Source organism: Canis lupus, chromosome 19 (assembly GCF_048164855.1).
Source record: "Canis lupus baileyi chromosome 19, mCanLup2.hap1, whole genome shotgun sequence".
In the NCBI taxonomy this organism is placed as follows: domain Eukaryota; kingdom Metazoa; phylum Chordata; class Mammalia; order Carnivora; family Canidae; genus Canis; species Canis lupus.
Window position 1 is genome coordinate 30,985,001 of NC_132856.1, and position 21,207 is coordinate 31,006,207.

General features: G+C 40.8%; 2 protein-coding genes across 5 annotated transcripts in view; one reads left to right on the plus strand and one right to left on the minus strand.

Moving 5' to 3' along the window:
- Positions 1-21,207, minus strand: part of PTPRG (protein tyrosine phosphatase receptor type G) — a 706,326-nt gene that overhangs the window by 622,930 nt on the left and 62,189 nt on the right. The gene's annotated exons all lie outside the window — the stretch shown is intronic.
- Positions 7,688-8,089, plus strand: LOC140611198 (large ribosomal subunit protein eL42-like). Its single transcript, XM_072788062.1, has one exon. The coding sequence runs from the start codon at positions 7,688-7,690 to the stop codon at positions 8,033-8,035; it is 348 nt and encodes a 115-aa protein (XP_072644163.1). The 3' UTR covers positions 8,036-8,089.

A 21,207-nucleotide genomic window follows, 5' to 3' on the forward strand; every position in this document is an offset into this window, starting at 1 on the left:
TCAAGAGTTAAAAGAACACAAAGCAGCCAAAAATTATCCCATTAATAAATCTGAAAATAAAACCTGACTTCGTTTGATGATGAAATGCTTATTTAATTCCATTAAATGTTCACACTAGGGCTCAGAAACATTCGTTCCACAGAAAAGAACACTGCTGGTGAGAAACACATGGGCTCAAACACAAAACTTCCTTCCTCAGTCATCACCCCAAGAGAAGTCCCACAGTCCTCCTCCCGAAAACAGCGGATGCATCCAACCGTTGGATAACAGTGCATCCTATTAAGTCAGGTGCCAAATATCCTTTCTCCTGGCCAGGGCTCAATCATTCATGAGCCCTTTTCTGGCTGCTTCTCAGCAGTTTTGTGCAGAGCTCTCCACTCTGCTCTTCGAACATGAGTCTCATTCCACAAAAATCTTGTATTACACATTCCCGCTAATGTTCCCAGGAACGTGGCAATGGCCAATTCTGTAATACTTCGCTGGCATTCCACGTTTTCAGGATTACGGTATATGTAGCCTCCACCCTTGGCTTCATTGATTCCGTTTTGTAACTCTTGTGCATCAAAAGATCATTTCTCGACAGCAGGATAGAGCTGTGCTTTTCATATTTTTAGGATGTATCACTGCATTTCTACTGGGAAGACCAAAATTACCAGGCATCCTAACCCCTGGTGCTTATATTTTTATTTTTCCTTTTCAGAAGAAAAGAAAGGAGAATTAAGGACAAAGAGAAATCGAAAAGAAGAGAGAGAGAGAGAGAGAGAGAGATGTCCCTTATTAGGGTTAGTAGTAAACCCCAGTGCCACGTTTATTAGGACCTCCTGGCTGCTCTTTGTAAAGGGTACAGTCTGCTTCTGGCAAAACAGAATATAGCATGCTGGCTCAAATAACAGGTTTAGGGACAGAATAAAGCAGAGTCCAAACCCCAAACCCAGGCTCCACAAGCCCCGTCACCAACCATGTGATCTTGAGTAAAATAGTGTCAGTTTGCTTAGTGTTAAATAGGACAAACATACTTCTGAGAGTAGTCAAAATACAAAGAACCCTGCACTACACTTAACACAATAACCTAGTTGTTATTCTGATTGAGAGCAAAGTTCTACTAGCTTTTTTTCTACCTCAGTAGTAAACTCACACATGACTGCTCCTGGACATCACTACTCTGTGTTAAACCTGTATGCATTTCTTAGCTTATGGGCTCATCCTTTATTTTCTCACTAAATAATTACTTCAACAAAGATCAGAGTCTTCAAAGTGGAGATTCACTACCTGACGCACCCACTGCCACCATTACTCCTTTTCCTATTTAGAGTTTGAAATATACAGGAAGCACATGAAAACATTCTCTTGGGAAACATTCGATCAATATGCCATTATTCTTCCAATAGAGAGTAATAGAACGTAATAGAACATTTTCTACCCCTTCTCTTTGGAAGAAGTTGATTCCAGATGGCAGCCAAATGAGTGTGTCAGGAGCGTGTGTTCTGCAGCAGAAAGCCTAGGAGGTGCAGGCATTCCCTTGGTACATTAGCCTGGAGCCACCCCAATCAAACACCCTGCAGCTAGCCACTGGCACAAAATGAAAGGCTTTTTGTGTCAGAACAGAAAAAATTAGGTATTTCAAGATGTGTGTTCCAGGAGGAAATTTCTCTTCTATCACAAGAGTATGTAAGAGCATTTCATTCTTTCCTTGGATTCTCCCTTTTGACATTCCTTTTAGTGAATGTGTGTATCCTGATAGGGGGTAGGCTAAGTGTCTTACATCTGGGTCCTTGGAACCTAGAACTGTGTCTGGAACACATAAAGGCATTCAAGGAAGAAAAGGATGGATTCCTTGGGGATGCCAGGGAATCTCTAGTGGTTAGATTCTGTTAAGTTCACCTAACATTCAGTTATGAGGGCTTGGACATGGAACAAATTTCCACAGGTAACAAACCTACAGCCACACAAATGTGTTGAGTTAAAATTCAAAGTCTTCATCTCCAGTTCACCACATGCCATGATAGATTCCTTACCACTTGCACTGTTAGAATATTCCCAGGTGACCACGCAACAAGATCCATTTAGTCAAACATTAAGCCCCCACTTACCACGAAGTTGTGAAAAGTCTTAGACTTCAGGTACGTCAAAAGCCAGGAGGGCAAATATGATCCAAAGCAACAGAGGATTCACAATAGGTGCAGGAGAGTGTTAGTAGGTGGGCAGGCTATCATGGGCTTCAAAAATGCCATCATCAGACTTGAGATACTTTATAAGGAAACATCTGAAGGCACTGAGTGAATCGAACATTTAGTGGTACTTTAGAAAAGCAGTCAGTCTAGGGGCAGCCCGGGTGGCTCAGCGGGTTAGCGCTGCCTTCAGTCCGGGGCCTGATCTGGAGTCCCGGGATCAAGTCCCACATCAAGCTCCCTACATGGAGCCTGCTTCTCCCTCTGCTTGTGTCTCTGCCTCTCTGTCTCTCTCTCTCTCTCTCTCTCTCTCTCTCCTGTCTCTCATGAATAAATAAATAAAATCTTCAAAAAGGAAAAAGAAAAGCAGTCTAGAGAGGTGGTTAAGAACACTAGCTCCAAAGACAAAGTTTGAATTGCAGATCTGCCTATTAATGTCCTGGGTGAACTTGAACAAGTTAATTACACTCTGACTCAGTTTCCCTCTCATGAGAAAACCATGGTATCAGCCTTGCTTGAGGATTTGTTACGAGGATTAAATTAGATACTATGTGTATGGTGCTTAGTATAAATAATATCTGGCACGTAAGAGAATTGCAATTATTGTTTTAGTAAAACTAACCGAGATAATGGTTTTAAAGAGGATAAAATAAAAAGGCAGGAAGAACCCTTCCAACATTGCGAATACAAGTTGCCGTGCACCCAGCTAAGGAAAATAGTTTGGTAATTGCCTATAAAACTAAATGTGTGCTTACCGCATGACCCTACAATTGCACTCTTGGGTGTTTATCTCAGAGAAATGAAAACTTAAATTCAATCAAAAACCTGTATGTGAATGTTCATAGCAGCTTTATTTGTAATATCCCCAGACTAAAAACCCAGAAGTCCTTCAATAGATGAACGGTTTACAAAACCAAACTACATCCCTACCACGGAACACTACTCAGGAACAAAAAGGGACCAACAGCATGGACGGGTCCAAAGAATTGTGCTGAGTGGAGAAAACCAGCCCCAAAAGGTTACAAGGTTAAACGACAACAAATTAATGATAGCCAGGGGTTAGGGACGGGCTCAGTGCAGCTCTAAAGGGGAAGCACATGCAACCTCTGTGGCAATGGAACAGTCCTATATCTTGACTGTGGTGATGGTTACATGAGTCTACACATATGATAATAATGCACAGAAAAACACACAGGCACATCACATACACAACTGAGTGTGTGCCTAACTAGTGAGATCAGAACAAAGTCTACAAATGTTAAATCAAACTCCTAGCTTTAAAGTCATACTACAATTATATAGAATGTACTATTAGGGGAGACCAAGTAAAGGGTACACAGAACCCTTTAGGGGGAAACAACGTTTCAAATGCAAGGATTTCAGGATGTATAACTCCAAAAGAGTTTTAGACAAAGAGTATACATTCAGTTAAGAATTAATACTACAGAGAATTGGGAGTGAGCCATATTTTATCCTGAGAGCTGCCATCTCTTTGGAGGTAGGAACAGCCCCTATCTGTGTATAAAACAGGTGGGATTTTACAGCCCCTCCATACAGTAAATTAGAACGAAGGAGTCTACAAGTAGGAACGAGCATCCTGGAGGCAAGAAAAATAAACCAATTTTGCCCAATCTAAGAAAAAGAATGTGTTGCAAGTATGAGGTAGCTTAGTTCTCAGGATCACTGGGTAGGCTAGATCAGGGATTGGCAAACTATATCCACATCTATATATACTGTCCATGGCTGCTTTCACACTACAACAGCAGAGTTGAGTAGTTCCAAAAAAGATTGTATATCCCACAAAGCCTGAAATATTTACTAACAGAAAAAACATGCCAACCTCAGGGCTAGATAACCAAGCACAAGACTCAAGTCAGTTAAGGCAAAGAGGCCCCTCCAACTACCCACTGCTGCCTGTCAACAGGATGTTGTGGCCACTGCCAAGATGGCTTTTCCTCTGTCCCTGCATCTTGGCAATACCAGCTATGGATCCAAAGTCCAAGGGAGACGTATGTAACTGGTGGAATCCAGGTCACATGCCCCCATATTAGCTGCAAGAGAAGCTGGAAACCTGACTGTCAGACAGGCTCTGCCTCCAGCACGACTCAGAGCAGACAAGGCCCAAACCCAGAAAGGGGTTTCAGACAGCAGACAGGCAAACACACAGGATGGAACTGGTATGTGTAGTGTGGACAAAGCCATCAACCACAACCCAACTGGGTAGTTTTTATTTCCTGTGGTTCAACTCAAACACTGGGTTTTCAGCCAATTTGACCAATAAGAGGTGTTAATCGTTGTCAATATTTGCTAAACCTAAGCTCTCGTTTATTTACTTCCATCTTCAGTTTTCCCTTATATCACTTAAAATATATTTTTATCCCTAGCCTAGAAATGCTTTGATTCTTTTTAAATGTTCTTAGTTGGGTAGGAGGAAAGGTAACACCCAAACTCAGGAGTCTGTTCAAGTGTGTGCGTTTATGAAGCTAATTTTAAAAGACAAAGCAAATCAGGAAACCCTAATATTCTAATAAGTCCCTAGCAGCAAATGGGTTCTGTCAATCATGAAGCAACACCTCACTCTCTCATTGTATTGACTTAAAGACAGAAGAGTACCTTGCCTGTTCCAGCAATTTAAAGCTTACCAGTAATGAGAGATAAAAGGAAGAGAGGTAGTATTTTCAATGATTATCTCATTAAAAATAGCTCCTTTAATTTTATATGTTTCCATAAATGTTAGATATCATAGAACATATTCCTTGCCTGATGACCTGCATCCAGGATTTCTAACTTAGAGCTCTCTTCCAGTTAACAAAAGCCAAACTATTACCAACTAGGATGGAATTAGAATGACTGATGAAATACTGATGGGCTATGGGGAGGCTAATGTGAGATGTGTATCCTTAGCGTTTAAGTGAAATCTTGCAAGATCCAACTTGAAGTTTCCTTCAAAAATAGAGCATCTCCCCAAATACACCAAAAAACCCCACTGGCAAAAAAAAAAAAAAAAAAAAAAAAAACCCCACTGGCCTTTAGAATTACTCATGGATTCCCTTCAACATTTTTTAATACTTCCCAGAGATGACTCTTAGTTCTAGTATCTCCTCACAGACAAAAAACTATGGTTGCTTACTGGCTATCCCATCTTTGCAAATGGAATTTCCACTGGAAGTCGCATCAATTTCAGGGGAAGGTTTCATGAGCTCAAAAAAATAAAACCAAGGCTTGTGGAAGACGATGTCAGAAATCTAGAGCTCAAAAGTGAACTTCGGCACATCTGCCAAAAATGATTTTCCAGGGCTGAACAGAGGCCTGACACAGTAGGTGACACCTCTTTATCAGCTCCAAGAACTCCCAGGGCACGTAATTAGCACCCAATTAGTTATTAATAACTTAATATTCACGCATCTGCTGAAACTCTGTAGGTACACAGTATAATTTAAATGTGATTGTGATCACCCTTGTTAGGGTAGGTGCTATGTACATAATGGATTGAATTCTACAGAGCCTGATGAGAGGAAAAACTAGTAGCCTCATCTGCTCCTTTCTGTGGGGTGTAAATAAATTCAAACCAAAGGGTAGCACAGTTGATCTAGAAGAGTTAAATGAACTGTTATACAATTAAACTGACCGTGTAACAAGCATTAGCTAACTGCCTACTATATGCAATCGCTGTGCTGGATGAGATGCCTTAAAATGCTTCTTAAAAAGCTAGCATATCAGTAATTATTATTTATAAAGCCATTATTACACACCAGGCACTGCTCTAATCACTGTAAACATATATATTACTTCATTTTTATTTTATTGACTCCTCACAGCCAACCTGTGAGGTAGGTTCTACTACTGTCCCCCATTTTACAAATGTGGAAATGGAAGGCACAAGTTCACATCTGAAAAAGATCACAAAACTACACATGGCACAGCTATGATGCAAACTCGGTCCTGTCTGCATTACAGAGCCTTTGCTTTTAACCACTAAACTAGAGTTAATCACTCACTTTTCTCCAAGGCCTGTGCAAAAAAGACCTCCCCATCAGGAGGAGGACACGAGACTAAGCAAGGGTCCTAAGCAGTTCTGTTCACAGAAGGCCTAAGTAGAGCTCTTGTTTTCATCCTAAGCACTGTCAAATTAGATGAGCGACTCCTATTTCTGTTATCTAGAGGCCCAAAAAGACCTAAGCTACCACTCCTCATTAACCCACCTCCAAAACCAAACAATTCAGTCTTTAGTTACCAAAGTCCCTGCATCCAGAGAAAAGAAACGGACAAGCTCCAGTGTGGAATTTGGAAACACAGTGGATTTCAAGGAAGGTCCAGTCTCTCACTGCCAGGGTGAAAAAAGAAAAACCGGACAGAGAAATGAGAGGTGACCTCTGATCACAAAATACGTTTCTACGAGGTCTCTGTACCACCCTAGCAGCTGGCCGCACCCAACTGACCCAACCCAAAGCATTTTAAAACACTAGCAGGGGCAGTGTTATGTTCTTCTCCCAAATCTGTCTGGAACACTGATGCTGCAAAGTCATCTGGTAGCTCCTGCAATGCTCCATGCTTACCAAGGAAATTTCCCCTTCAGACTAATAAATGTCAAAGCATAGGGCGGGCCTCATTGTTTTTAGCTTGATGAAATGCTGAATATTCATTTTTATTTTACAGTCATTACAAGGCTCCACCTAAGTAATAAAGATTATATCTTCTTTCCAAGCTCCAATGAGAATATGGCACCTTTCAAAGATCTAGGGAACAACAGGCAATTGTGTGGACATTTGTGAACATCTCGACAAGTTTATGAAACAGGAAGGATACTGAAAAGATGAGGCTTACCATTCTGAAAGAAAGCGAAGAACGTTTCACAAGCACAGTGTGCAAGCAAAAGCTACCCGATACACTAGGGACAAACACGCCTTAGATTTCCGAGGAATTTATTTTAGGAAAGTAGGCCAAGTGTTGGGATTTAGTTAGAGGGATTTTCATCACAGCACTCATTATAATATCCAAAATTATAAGCACCATTTATTTAACAATAAGGAACAGTTAAATAAAATCATGGTGTAAGCATTAAACATTTCTCCATGATCAATTCTAAAGGTTTTAGAAGAGTAACGGCCTAGAACACGCAAAATAAACAGTTCAATGTAGAGGGCAGATTACAACAGAATACAATTTTCATCAAAAAAAGAAATCTAAGACAAATATATACCCAAGTACACCAAGGTATTCAAGGTAACTAATGCAAAAGCATATTTATTTTACCGTGTTTATTACAATGAACATATGTAGCTTTTATATTAGGAAAAGCTTTTTTTGGAGATAACTTACCCTATCTCCTGTTTTTATTTCTAAACCTGGAAAATTTCCAATAAACACAAATATAAATGGAAGCTCCACTCCCATATATTTTATTCAGTCCCCAGCCTCACAGGATTATGAACCCAAGGCCAATATTTTTCCATGATGCCTACCTAAATTCCCTCCTTGCATATTACCTGAAACCATAAATACTTTTTAAATAGAGGCTCATGGTGCCGATAGCGCTCTCACAACGATTGGTGAATGTTCCGAAAACCCGCTGGACTTTCTGCAAGAAGTGTGGTAAGCACCAACCCCACAAAGTGACACAGTACAAGAAAGGCAAAGATTCTCTTTACACCCAGGGAAAGCGGCATTATGACCAGAAGCAGAGTGGCTATGGTGGACAGACTAAGCCAATCTTCCAGGAAAAGGCTAAAACTACAAAGAAGATTGTGCTGAGGCTTGAATGTGTTGAGCCCAACTGCAGATCTAAGAGAATGCTGGCTATTAAGCGATGCAAGCATTTTGAACTGGGAGGAGATAAGAAGAGAAAGGGCCAAGTGATCCAGTTCTAAACTTCATATTTTGTTATGAAGACAATAAAATCTTGATGTTATGTTCCATAAATAAATAAATAAATAAATAAATACTCATTTTTTTAAAAAATCATAAAATTGGAGTGCCTGAGTGGCTCAGTCAAACCTCTAACTCTCGATCTCAGCTCAGGCCTTGATCTCAGGAGTCGAGTTCAAGTCGTATGTCGGGCCCCTCACTGGGCATGGAGCCTACTTAAAAAAAAAAAATCCATAAAACCATCATCATCCCTAAACAACTTTAAAATATTCTCCTAATATACTACCATTTCCAATCCATGTTATAATTTCCAAGTGCCTAGTTTGGACTAATTAATTCATTTGAATCAGGATCCAGATCAGGTCCATACAGAGCTTGACCAGTAGGTCTTTCCTCTTCATCTCTTTTTATTTCCCCAATGCAATTTACTCATTAAATAATCCAGATCTGAGGCATCTGGTTGATGAAGTCAGTTAAGCATCCAACTCTTGGTTTCGCCTCAGGTTGTGATCCCAGGATTTTGACATCAAGCTCCACCACAGGGCTCTACACTGCTTGGAGTCAGCTTGAGATTCTTTCTCTCTCTCTGCCCCTCCCACCAAAATAAATAAATAAATAAATAAATAAATAAATAAATCCCCTTTTTTTTTTTTTTTAAATCCAAATCTTTGGTCAGTCTAGAATTTGCCTTCTGTATTCCTATGGTACCCTTTATGATGTTTTTAATTCCTCCAGAATTCCCTTAGGTTGGTACACTTGAATAGATTCACATGTGGTTTTTGTCTTGATTTGGGGGGGTTTTGTGGGTGGGGGTAAGAGGTAGATGGGGCAGGGAGTTATAAGACTTGTTTATTTTCTAAGATATAATGTGTCTACCACCAGAAGCTCATAAAATGGGGTTTTTTTTGTAATATGATTAAGTGTTGATGCCCATGCCTAGATTTGGCAATCCATTAGTGGCTGCAAAATGGCAATCCTCCATTTCCACCACTTTGTCTCCATTGTTAGCTACAGTGATTTCATAAAGGAAAAACTCCCACTCATCTACTACCTGGTTACTCAGTATCAAAAGCTATTCTTAATTTTTAAAAAAACATACATACTCATAGACCTAAGCTTCCACTACATATAGAATAATCAGAAGCCATAAATAGCACAAGCCTCCTTTCTCCTTTTCAGCCAGATGTGGAGTTCAAACATTATCCCAGGTCAGCAGGGGCGCACTTGGTACAAAGTGCAGCAGAGCCATCGCAGAGGAGTCTGCTGAGGGCTCAGGCCTCTCTTTTCTCAGCAGTGCCCTTGGCACAGGCACACCTGTCCTGGGGGCGATGGGCCACCTCTCTGCGTGCCCAGGTGGCCCAGCACTCGGAACTCCTCGGTTGCATTCCTGGCACCACCAGAGGTTCCTAGGCTGCCCCCAGCCCCGAAGCAGGCATAAGAGAACAGAACGAAGACTCCCCCCGCGGCTGGCCAAGGAAAGTCCTCACACGAGGCATTAAAGCAGAAAGAACTGACAAACTGTACACGAGAAAAATGGAATCAACAGTCTGAACTCAATTTAACGATGGCTTTACAAATTGGAAGGCTGACGGCCCAAGGCAGGGAAAGGCACACAGCACAGCACGGGGTCAGGATCTGTGGCTGGTGGGCAAGCTCTGCGGCTGTGAGAAACGGCCAGAAGAGCAGATTTAATAACTCAGGGTTGGCACGTGGGCTTGTGCCTGGGCCTTTGATTTTTATAAACTAACAATCCAGGCGAGTAGGGAGCGTGAAAACAAGTCTGCAGGTAAGCCCTGCAAGAGGCCCGCTGGTCACTGGGCCAGATTTCCCTCCGGGGCTTCCAGATGGGGAGGCTGGGCATGACCTCGTTACTGCCAGCAAGGTCTCCTCAGAAGGCATTCATTAGTTAAATGTACACCAGCCCACAGGAAAGAGACCTGGGCCATTAAATATAAATGCAAAGCAAAATGAGACCCATCCATCCTAAATCTCAGATCTTTACAGCAAGAAAGCTTTACTTCCAGCTTTTAATTTTTCTAAGTCATAAGCACTGAAATTATGGTTCATGACCATGCATCTAGATTTGGGCCCCACCCCTCCCCAAACCAAACAAAGAAATTACTTTCGATTCTTAATCCCTGTCAGATTTCATAAGGCATCTGTTAACACTCCTAAACCTGGATTAAGTTTCTCTAAGTACTAAGGGTCCATCTTCTAAACAGAACCTTGAGCCCATCTGCAGCAGGACAAAACACAGAAGCTGGTAAGCCTTAAATGAATTGGAATCACTTACCTAAATGAGAGTCAGAACTAAGTCAGTGATTTTTCCTTTAAAAATGCATTAATAAAGAAAGTAAGGAGAAATAAACATTTATAAAATGTCTCTCCCCCAGATTAATAAAAATAATCACTCCCTAACAAAGTACTCACACAATAGCTGCAGTCCACAGGATAACCATGCGTTGTGGCTTCTGGCTCTCCTGCGGTTTCCATTTTGTCCCAGTTAAATAAATGCCCATTGACACAAGGGTTTTCAGCTGTTTCTGTTTACTGCTGTAGCCCCAATGCCAAGAACAATGCTTTATGATAGGTGTTCTATATATATTTGAAGGAGGGAGGAAGGGAGACAAGAAAGAGAAGAGAAAGGAATTCCACGCATTTCAGTAGAACCAAGTACTTCAGAGCTAACAGGGTACTTCAAGGAGAAGACCAAATGGTTAAGCTTCAGATTCTTCTCGGTAACCATGCTTCTAATTGCATATAATCAGAAAACAACCTGCTTGGATCCCCTCCAGCCAAAGCTGGCAGAGCTCTCCCCTGATTTTCCCACATCTCCATGCTAAGCTCTTCAGAAACTCCCAAACATTGAGAGACACAATACAATCCATCAACCCTCTCCTCTGATATGCAAAGACCTTCCCACTTATAGCAGCAAAGGAAAAGAAACTCCAAAGACTAGGGCCCTGTTTATTTCAGATCCATTATATTCTGAAAGTGAACTAAGAAACCAAACAAGATATGAAATATCCAAAAGCAAATGGACCTTGAAAAAAAAATCATTGCATTGCCTTTAATGTTTGTGTTTGTTAGACTTCCTTTCCTTAAAACCTGAAAGCCCATTGTGAAGGATGAATAAAGAGGCAGGTTACATAACCACAGGAATATAAACAGTAACTTCTCCCCCAAGGCTCATTTATCTCATCTGTTAAATGGGATGATAATAGTCGCTCCCTCGGGGAAATTGTATGGGAATTAAACATGGTAATGTTTAATTGCCAAGAGTACTTGGCACAAGCTTGACCTTTCACAGATGTTCTACAAGTCGAACTCATGAGGAGGAAGAGAATGATGAAGAGGAAGAGGAGGATGACAATGGTGACAATCATGCTGATGACAATCAACATCTACCAAACAATGGAGAGAAACCCCATTTTGGTGTTGGAAATAGCCATATCATATACCTCTGGTTCTATGCTGAGCTCTTCACAGGATAGCTTTCATTTTGGGGAAATGACAAGACATTAATGGCTGTCCCTTGCCCACCAACCACATCGCTTCATTTCCTCTCCTATGACTACTATGAATTTTCCTGTTCACATAGAGCACTCAACCAGAAACGAGGCTGTCAATCGTGGACGATGGGCAGGATTCTCTGAGAACAGGGAGAGTGAGGAAAAAGTCTGTATGGCTAGTGGGTGGTGAGAGTTCAAAGCAGAACTCACAGAGTCTCCAGTGGAATGCAAACCCAATTAAGGACAGACCTAGCAGCTGTAATGCTTTGAAGGGTATACCCCCCATGCCTACCCAGTCCCTAGTACGTGCCAAGTTTTTACTGAACAAAAAACAGAAGGATGCAACAGAAGACCAATACATCACTTCATTCCCTGGAAAGCAAGCAGGCAGCTCTTGCTGAGCATCCAACATTCTGCATTTATGTCTTGTCAGCTAGAAGAAATCTACAGCTTTAGGCTACAGTAGTAGTGACCCCTGACCACCACCACCCCCAAATAATTCAGTCTATGTCCTTATTTCCAGAACTTATGAATATTACCTTATATGATCAAAGAGTAAATACTACCTTACAAGCAGAATATGTGATTAAGTTAAGGATTCTGGCAGGAGATATTAATCCTAGATGATCCAGATGAGTCCTAAATCCAAAGACAAGCGTCCTTACCAGAGCGAGACCATGGGGAGATTTGGCAGGAGGAAGAGGTGGAGGCAGTTGAAGCACACAGAGATGGAGTCACAAGTCCAGGTATACCAACAGCCATAGGAAGGAAAAAGAGGTCAAGAATAGATTCTCCTTCTAAGTTTTTAATTTTGGGAGCCCTGGGAAGCTAGTATAGTTTCCTCACTCACAGGTAAGTAGCAGCCCAGGTAACACACTCAAGTCATCACTCCTTCTCAAGTGGTCTGAAAGCCACATATAGAAACAGGCAGGGACCAGTAAGAAGCCAAGTCAGCAAGTGACAAAGCAATAGTGCAGTTCAAAGCAGTCGAGGCAAGGCACAAATGCAAGGACAGTAGAGCACAAATATCAGGTATTTAAGAAAAACATGGATGTCAGCTCTAAATAAGATGGCCTAATATTTGAAGTTAGTAAGTCAAACATAGATTTAAGTAATATATACATATACATACATAATCTTTTTAAAATTACCTGCAATATTGCAAGCAAACAAAATCTCTGAAGATGACCTCATATGGTCAGATCTAGAACTTCTTGAATCTGCCAACTACATGCCCCTAGAAACCAAAAGAGATCCTCACTTCCTACCGGTGAGCTCATCTCTGGGGCAAGGTTTCTCAAAATGAAGTAGGAAGAACACTACAGACTTCTCAAAAGTCCACAAGCTCAAGATTTTTTTTTTATTTCTATGATAAACTAAAAATAAAATATTCACATTTATGAACACCAAACCCAGGAAGAACCCTGACAACTGGCAGTCAAAATGCACATTCAAGCAACAAAGAAATCTTAAGGACCTTGTTCTTGTGGGGCTCAGATAAATTCACAGGGTTCTTGCAAGATGTTTCTCCCTTTGATCTCTAAACATAATTTTGAGAATCATTGCTCTACAGTACAGTCCTGACTTTTTGCTCAACATAACAGAAAAAAACAAAACCACACACAAATATTGACTTAAATATCCTTCACCTTGAATTCAGAAAACACCAGTTATCAGTTCTACAATAGCATCTGAAGAGAATTAGCAATTAGATGCCTCTTTTCCCTGAGCCTTTTCGGTTTTTCTAAGGCCTCAAAGGGTGAGGCTACGTGAGTATCTGCAAATGATAACTTGGTACCATATTCTGGAAACAGCGGCTGGGGTCCCTGGCTAGCTCAGTTGGTGGAGCACTTAACTCTTGATCTTGGGGTTGTGAGTTGGAGCCCCCACGTTGGGTGCAGAGCTAACTTACAAATAAAATCCTAGGAGAAAATAACAGCCGAAAGTCTGACAAATGTGAGGGCAACAAACACCCTTTTAGAAAAGCAAGCAGACACGTTTTCTTTAAATGATGTCCTTAGAATTCCACAAGACTGAGTCACAGCTCCAAGAGATAAACTGAAATCCGATTATGATGCAGCGATAACACACAGTTCTCTCGAGAGATTATTCCAGTCTGAATGAATAATAATTCGCAGACCTGAATGGGAAGATAGCTATCCTCACTTATCACCATCACAAGGTAGGCAGATCCTCAAAGGGCAGGGCTATGCTCCTGGGCAGTTGTCTCTAGATGGTGACCCACAGCGTTTCGAGAGGTGATTGACATCTTTGTGGCGTGTGGCCAACAATGATAAACTCACACTCAAAGATGCTGAGGAGGAGGCAGTGCAGAACCTGGTCAACTACTACAGCATCTAAAGTTCCACGGGTGTGAGCTCCGATATCACCAACAGTTTCATTTCCTTCAGAAACGGAAACAGGGAACAGGCTCCAAAGGAACAGGAGACATTCTAGCTGATGCGTGTAGCTCTAGCTTTGGCATTGAGAAAGTCACAGCAAATTCTCTGGCTCCCATTTTCATTTTTTTTTTAAGATTTTATTTATTTATTCATGAGAGACAGAGACAGAGAGACAGAGAGACACAGGCAGAGGGAGAAGCAGGCTGCATGCGGGGAGCTCCACATGGGACTCGATCCTGGGTCCCTAGGATCAGGCCCTGGGCTGAAGGCGGCGGTAAACCGCTGAGCCACCCGGGCTGCCCATCTGGCTCCCATTTTCTTCATGAAATACCTCCCGTCACCAGGGAGCCTGGCAAGCAATGAGGACTCTACCCCGACTCCTTCATTCGGCCCTCTCAACAACCTCGGGAAGTAAATGCTACTGTAATCCTCATTTTCCGGATGAGAAATTAACCAAGCTTCCAGTAACTTGCCCAAGGTCATTCTGGTAATAAATGATGCAAGAGCCAGGATTCAAATTCTGGGCTGAGCTGGAACATGAAACAATTAACTAACCTAACTAGAGATAAGAAAATGACAGAGATAATCCTGTAATACCAGAACACCGTGGTGCTGGCAGAGGTTTAAAAACAAGTTGTTGTTTTTTTTTTAAGATTTTGTTTATTTATTCATGACAGACACACAGAGAGAGACAGAATCATAGGCAGAGGGAAAAGCAGGCTCCCTGCAGGGAGCCCGATGCAAGACTCGAACCCAGGACCTCAGGATCATGACCTGAGCCAAAGGTAGATGCTCAACCACTGAGCCACCCAAGCTTCCCCCTCAAAAAAGTTTTGATAATTTAAAATATTTCATACTAACATAAAAGTGTATTAGATGCCAAACTGTACACAGACCAGTGGCTGGAAGGAGGTGGCCCTGCCTCCTCCACCTTCACAAGCCATGTGTCAGAGAACCCACTCCGTACTGAACAGGATTTTGATCTATGATTTCAGTGAAGCCAGAGTGGAGATGTAATCAGCTAGCACCGGACACGAGGTTGGAGTGAACAGACCACACAATTGGTCAAAAAACCCAAATTTCAAACATCCAACAAAGTGGAACCAGACCGAATAAAACCCACAATACGAGATGTTACCATGTAAAATATTAGACTCAGATGAATCAACAAGTAAATACAATGCAGAATCAGGGTGAAACCAGACTGTTCGTCAAAAATAAGGAGAACAAACATTTAAACCAGCATTAAAACTCATACTAGCCAAAAAATGGAAACTACTCAAATGTCCAACAAGTGATGAATGCATCCACATAATGTGGTATATTCATAAGGGGACTATTATTTGTCCATAATAATGAATAAGGTTCTGATACATACAAGATGAGTGAACCTTGAAAGCATTATGCTAAGTGAAAGAAGCCAGTCACAAAAGGCCACATGTTGTAGGATTTCATTTTTATGTAGTGTCCAGAACAGACAAGCTTATAAAAAGAGTAAGCAGATTAGTAATGCCTGGGGGAGGGGGGGGTATTGAGGGAAAATTGAGAAAACAACAACAACAACAACAACAACAACAACAAAAACATCTGAAGTATTTAGTTGTCTATATGTTTAAACAGAGATAGCAAGGGTGTCTGTATGGCTCAGTCCACTAAGCATCTGACTCTTGATTTCAGCTTAGGTCATGATCTCAGGGTCATGAGATCAAGCCCCACATCAGGCTTTGTGCTCAGTGGGCAGTCTACTTGAGATTCTTTCTCTCTCTCTCTCTCTCTCTCTCTCACTCTCTCTCTCTCTCTCTCCCTTTGCTCCTACCCTGCCCCCGTGCGTGTGTGCATGCACTCTCTTTTAAAAAAATAAATAAATCTTTAAAAAAATAAGCAGAGATAGAAATACAGATATCCCCGTGCTTTTCAGAATTTCGCCTTACATCACTTTGCTTTCAAGAAAGACCTGCATTCATACCTATTTTCACTAACCAAAGAAATCGGAAGAGGATTTTTGCTTTCACAGAAAAAGAGTGAAAAGCGAAAACAGTGTTCCATGTCTGTTCTGCAGCAAGCCTTTACAAAGGCTGCAGGCACCCTGAGCAGTGGGTGTGGCCCCACCAAGCTCCTTCCTGAACTATACTCAGCATCTCAGCATCAGGCCACCATGGCTTTGAACTGTGTCTATGAGCATCTGTGCTTTATCTCGACTTATTCTGTGAATCCATTAGCAAGATATGTCCTAAGGTATCAGAGAAGCCTAGGAGAGGTTATTTTTGGGGTCTGGGAATGCTCAAAATTTTTTTCATATAAATTAATCGTAATTGTTTCTTGGCTTTATGCCATCTCAGCTTACAAAAGGTTCCTATGAAAAAAACACTCTGCTTTGGGATAGCAGAACAATCCTGCATACTATAATTCTAGGAAAACAATCTGACCTATAGATTGGCACAAAATAAGTTAGAATAATGAAAAAGTTGGCCAACATGAAGTAGTAAGCTCTTCAGTGCTGGAAGCATTCAAGCAGAGACCATCTGACTTTTTGGGTCAATAATACAACCAAACGGGTTTATTTCACTTATGGGCTGAAAGCTTCAAAAAGTTATCTCTAAGACACTAAAATTCTAGTATTTGTCACAGATAACACTTAAGCAACTGAAGAATTAGTCACTGAATTAGGATATGGTTGAGAGCACAAAATGTGGTGGTAGGCTGCCTGCAATCAAATCCATTCTCTACCATTTCATTATATGGCCTTAGGGAGGCAATCAGCACAAGATTCAGCTTTTGATTTTGTATAATGGAGTTAATAATAATAACATAAATCAATACTTTATAGACAAATTGGTAAGAATTCAACAGTAAAATTATGAGGCCCTTCTCATAGGATCTCATTGAATTTTTAGCCATCTGAATCAAAGCCACAGCATCTCAGCATTTTTAGTGACACTACATGGACTGTAATATAAAAACATCCAACTAAAACTAAAATACCATCCAATAACACTCAATGATCCAAAGGAGCAGGGCCCTCTGCTAAAAAGAGATCCCAGTATATATCCCAGCATATATGTTGTTTTCCAATAAATATCCAAAAAGTTCTAAGAAACATTAGTGCTATTTTAATATCTTAATGAAGGTATGGTACAATATTGGACGGGAAGACTCTCCAAACAAAAAGCGACTATGCTTCAAACTACTGAACTTGCTAAACGAACACAATATGATTTTATGGATATCCTGCCTCACCCTTCACTCTCATATTTGACAGCTTGTTTTTTTCACCAACTCACTTGGCTGGATGTTATTTTAACATCAAGAATAGAACTCCCATGCCACCAAATCATGCTTGTAATATGGCTATTTGACAGGCCCCAACCGGTACAAGTTAAGTCTTTATTACATACTCAGGAAGTCCATATGTGTATTTTACAAGGTCTCAGCTCTTCTTCGAACCTTGTCTATTATAAATACAGGCTTTAGATATATTCTCACTTTGAGATCACTTACACGGTTGACTATTTGCAGGGCAAACGAATGCAATCAAACACTAAAGCTTCAAGATTAGAGAACTGCCAAGGTCTGAACTATATCAACAGCTCGAAATCAGTTCATTCAACATTGCTTTGACAGTATTACACCCGCAAAACAAACATGGCAACGGTGTACATGGCAGGTATGGCATCACGTTCCAGCAATTTGTGCCTGGGACTTAACAGGGAAACATCCTGTCAGGAGTGTTGTTCCAAGAGAACAAGCCCAGGCATACTTCTCAGACAGTTCACCCTGCAACAAACACTGCCCCAGGCAGTTCGGGAGCTCACAGGATTTGGAAAGGGGCTGGGGGCGTGGGGGAGACTCCCAGACCTCTGCTGTGTGGGGGTGAAGAAAAAAATTTTGGTCTTGCAATCTGTGCTTTAAAAAGAAAATTGCTAGTCTACAAGTCCACTTTACCACAGAAAAATCATTTGTCAAAACCCTATACATCCTTTCACAGTAACAACACTAGGCATACAAGGAAGAAAAAAGAACTTTCTCAATCTTAGTAAGGGCATCGATGAAAACCCCAAAGCTATTACAATCAATGGTAAAAGACTACGCTTTTCCACTATGATCAAGAAAAGTATGAGGGTTTCTACTCTCACCACTTCTTTTCTGGGAATCCCATCTATTCACTTCCATACTGGAGGTTCCAACCAGCACAATTAAGCAAGAAAAAGAAATAAAGGGATTTGAAAAGAAAAGGCAAAACTATCTCTATTTGCAAATGTCCTGATCTTGTATACAGAAAATTCTAAGGAATCCACCAAAAAAACCTATCAGAGCTAATAATTCGACAAAGTTGAAGTTCAGCAAGGTTGCAGGATACAAAATGAATATACAAAAAGCAATCATATTTCTATACAGTAGTAATGAGCAATCCAAAAATGCAATTAAAATGTGTGTTTTGCATCAGCCTTGTCCCAAGAAAATTCCAGATTTCCAACCTGCATGCTAGAAATTACAGTCATTCCAAAGATGTTCATTTCCAGCTCTTGGAAGAATCTCAATCACACCTTAAACACTTAAAAGACTCATTTGTTCACTTAATATATACTTATCAGGTGCCTCCTATACCCCAGGCACTAGGGAAATAGCAGAAAACAAAGAAAATTCCCTACTGCCTCCCCCCATGAAACTCACATTGTACTTGGGAATACAAGACAACAGATGAACAGAAGATATTGTAACTTCTGATAGTGGTAACAACCATCATAACAGAGAACACAGAGAGATGGAGGCTGATGGGAAGGTGGCATGCGCCTTAGATGCAGAGGTCAAGGAAGTCTGAGGAGGTAATAACCTAACAATGAGCCAAATCAAGAAAGGGCATTGAAGTGAGGGGTTGGTTTCTGTGTGGGGTTTTTTTTCTTAATATTTATTTACTTGTTTATGTGATCTCTATTCCCAACATGGGACTCGAACTCATGACCCCCAGATCAAGACTCATATGCTCTTCTGACTGAGCCAGCCAGGCACCCTGATTTCTGTGTAGTTACCACACAACTACAGAAGCATGCCTAAGAATTCTGGGATGAAAACAAGCTTGGTGTGTTCTTGAAACACCCAGTGTGCAGGACAAGCAAGGTGGCTTGTCCAAGGCCAGTCCCTGCAGGGGAATACAGTGCTCAGATCATATGGAACCTTGTAGGCTATGGTCCAGAGTGAAAGCTTTACCCTAATATGTGCTGGGAATCCACTGGGCAGGGACAGGAGGAGGAATGAAGGGAAGTGATACGAGCTGATCACTCTGCTTCTTTGTGGAATAAATGGTCAGAAACGCTGAACTCAAATACATGGTTGCATCACTTGACATGTGACCCTGGGTAGATCACCCTACCTCTCTGAGCCAAACCTACTATAGCTCAACTGCCTCCCAGATGATATATTTGAAAGCTCTTTGCAAACTGAAATTTGCCGCTGAATGTATGGCAAAATTATCATCCTCCTTACTGATGCCTTCCCTAACCTCCTAAAACAGAAATAATTCCTTTCTCTAGAAACAAGGAACACTTTTATCAGTCTACCTCCTTTAATACGTATCACTTTCTGTTCAGTATTATAAGCATTATCTGTGTATCTTATCACTTCTCCTACACATGAGACTCAAATCTCACCTCTGCAGAATTGAGGACTCCCTATTTACTGGCTTCCAATGCCTTGGCTGGGAGCCAAGACCCCCAGCCAAGACCACAATCAGAGTATCTACATCATTTTATTGCAACTGGTTATCTACACGTCCATCTTTGTCACTAGACTACAAATTCTTTTGAAAAGAGGTTACATACCTTGTTCATATCTATACTTCCAGGGCCTGCATCACGGAAAGAGAGGAAGCCTTTCATGTGTTTGCAATTTCCCTTTGCCCTACTGATCAAGAGTCTCAACATGTGAGTAAAATAAACACCCTTACAGAAATCAAACTATTCACAAAAACAAAGGGCTTAAAAACTTTGGCAACATGTATTTGTATATAACAAATGTAATCTTTAGATAATAATATACTCACATAACAAACCTGGGTGGATCTTTACATCAGGCAAAAAATTGCTAACCATGTTTTCTTTTAACTGTGCAATTTCAAGGCAGTAAAACTTGACCTCTTAGCTTGAATTTCTCAACCCAGTAACAATTCTTGGCTCCCGAAGAGTCTCAAGATTTGAATTGTGTCTCATTTTCCTTTTTCTGAATTCATTTGACAAATAATGTGTAAATTTTAGGTGTATAACTTGTTAATTTTTTTCATTTATATAATGTAATATGATTGCCATTGTAGTGGTAATTAACACCTCTACAGCATTATTTAATTCTTCTTTAGTGACTGGAATAATTAAGTTCTATTCTCTTAGCAAGTTTGTTAATTATAATGTAGTATTGTCTATATTCACTATGGTGTGCATTAGATCTCTAGGGCTTATTTACTACGCAGTGTACATTTATACAAACATCTGCCCTACCCCTCTATGCTCCCCCTCATGCTCTACTAGCCACCATTTTATTCTGTTTTTATGAGTTTGGCTTATGTAAATTTTTTATACTTCCGGGCTCAGTCCATTAAGCGTCTGCCTTCATCTCAGGTCATGCATGATCCCAGGGCCTGGGGATGGAGCCCCATATAGGGCTCCTTGATCAGCGGAGAGCCTGCTTCTCCCTCTGCCCTGCCCCCACTGCTCCTGTGGACAAACATGTGGCAAGTGGGCGCTCTCTCTCTCTCTCTCCTTCCCTTGCAAATAAATAAATGTTTTTAAATAAATAAATTTTTATAACACATAATGTGAAATTATTTTATTGAAGAACACCAATGAATTAATTTGATTAAATGTAGGCCCAGACAAGTATTTTAAATCCAATGGTTTCTATAAAATGCTTAAAATCCAAGTCTAATTCCTATTGTGTGCTATCCACTTTACCAAAATAATGCAAATTAAAATTAGTTTCTGTATTTTTGATAAACACATAAAAGTACCTAAAAACTCAAAGCAGAAGACACTGAAATCTGAAGTTCTTTTTCTCAGAGTTAAGTCTGCCTTTCTATTTTCTCCTCCATTCCAAAGAACTGGTTACAAGGGGAAGACAAAAACCCATAGTAGATTTCTGTAAGCTCTTCTGATCCTCTGTTGTGTGGGAATCTGTTTCATACCTGAGATTTCTTGTTTATCCCTCTTTCTACTGAAAACTGATCAGCAACTTGTTCTGAGGGATAAACAGCAATCTAGAATAAGCTCCTCTTTT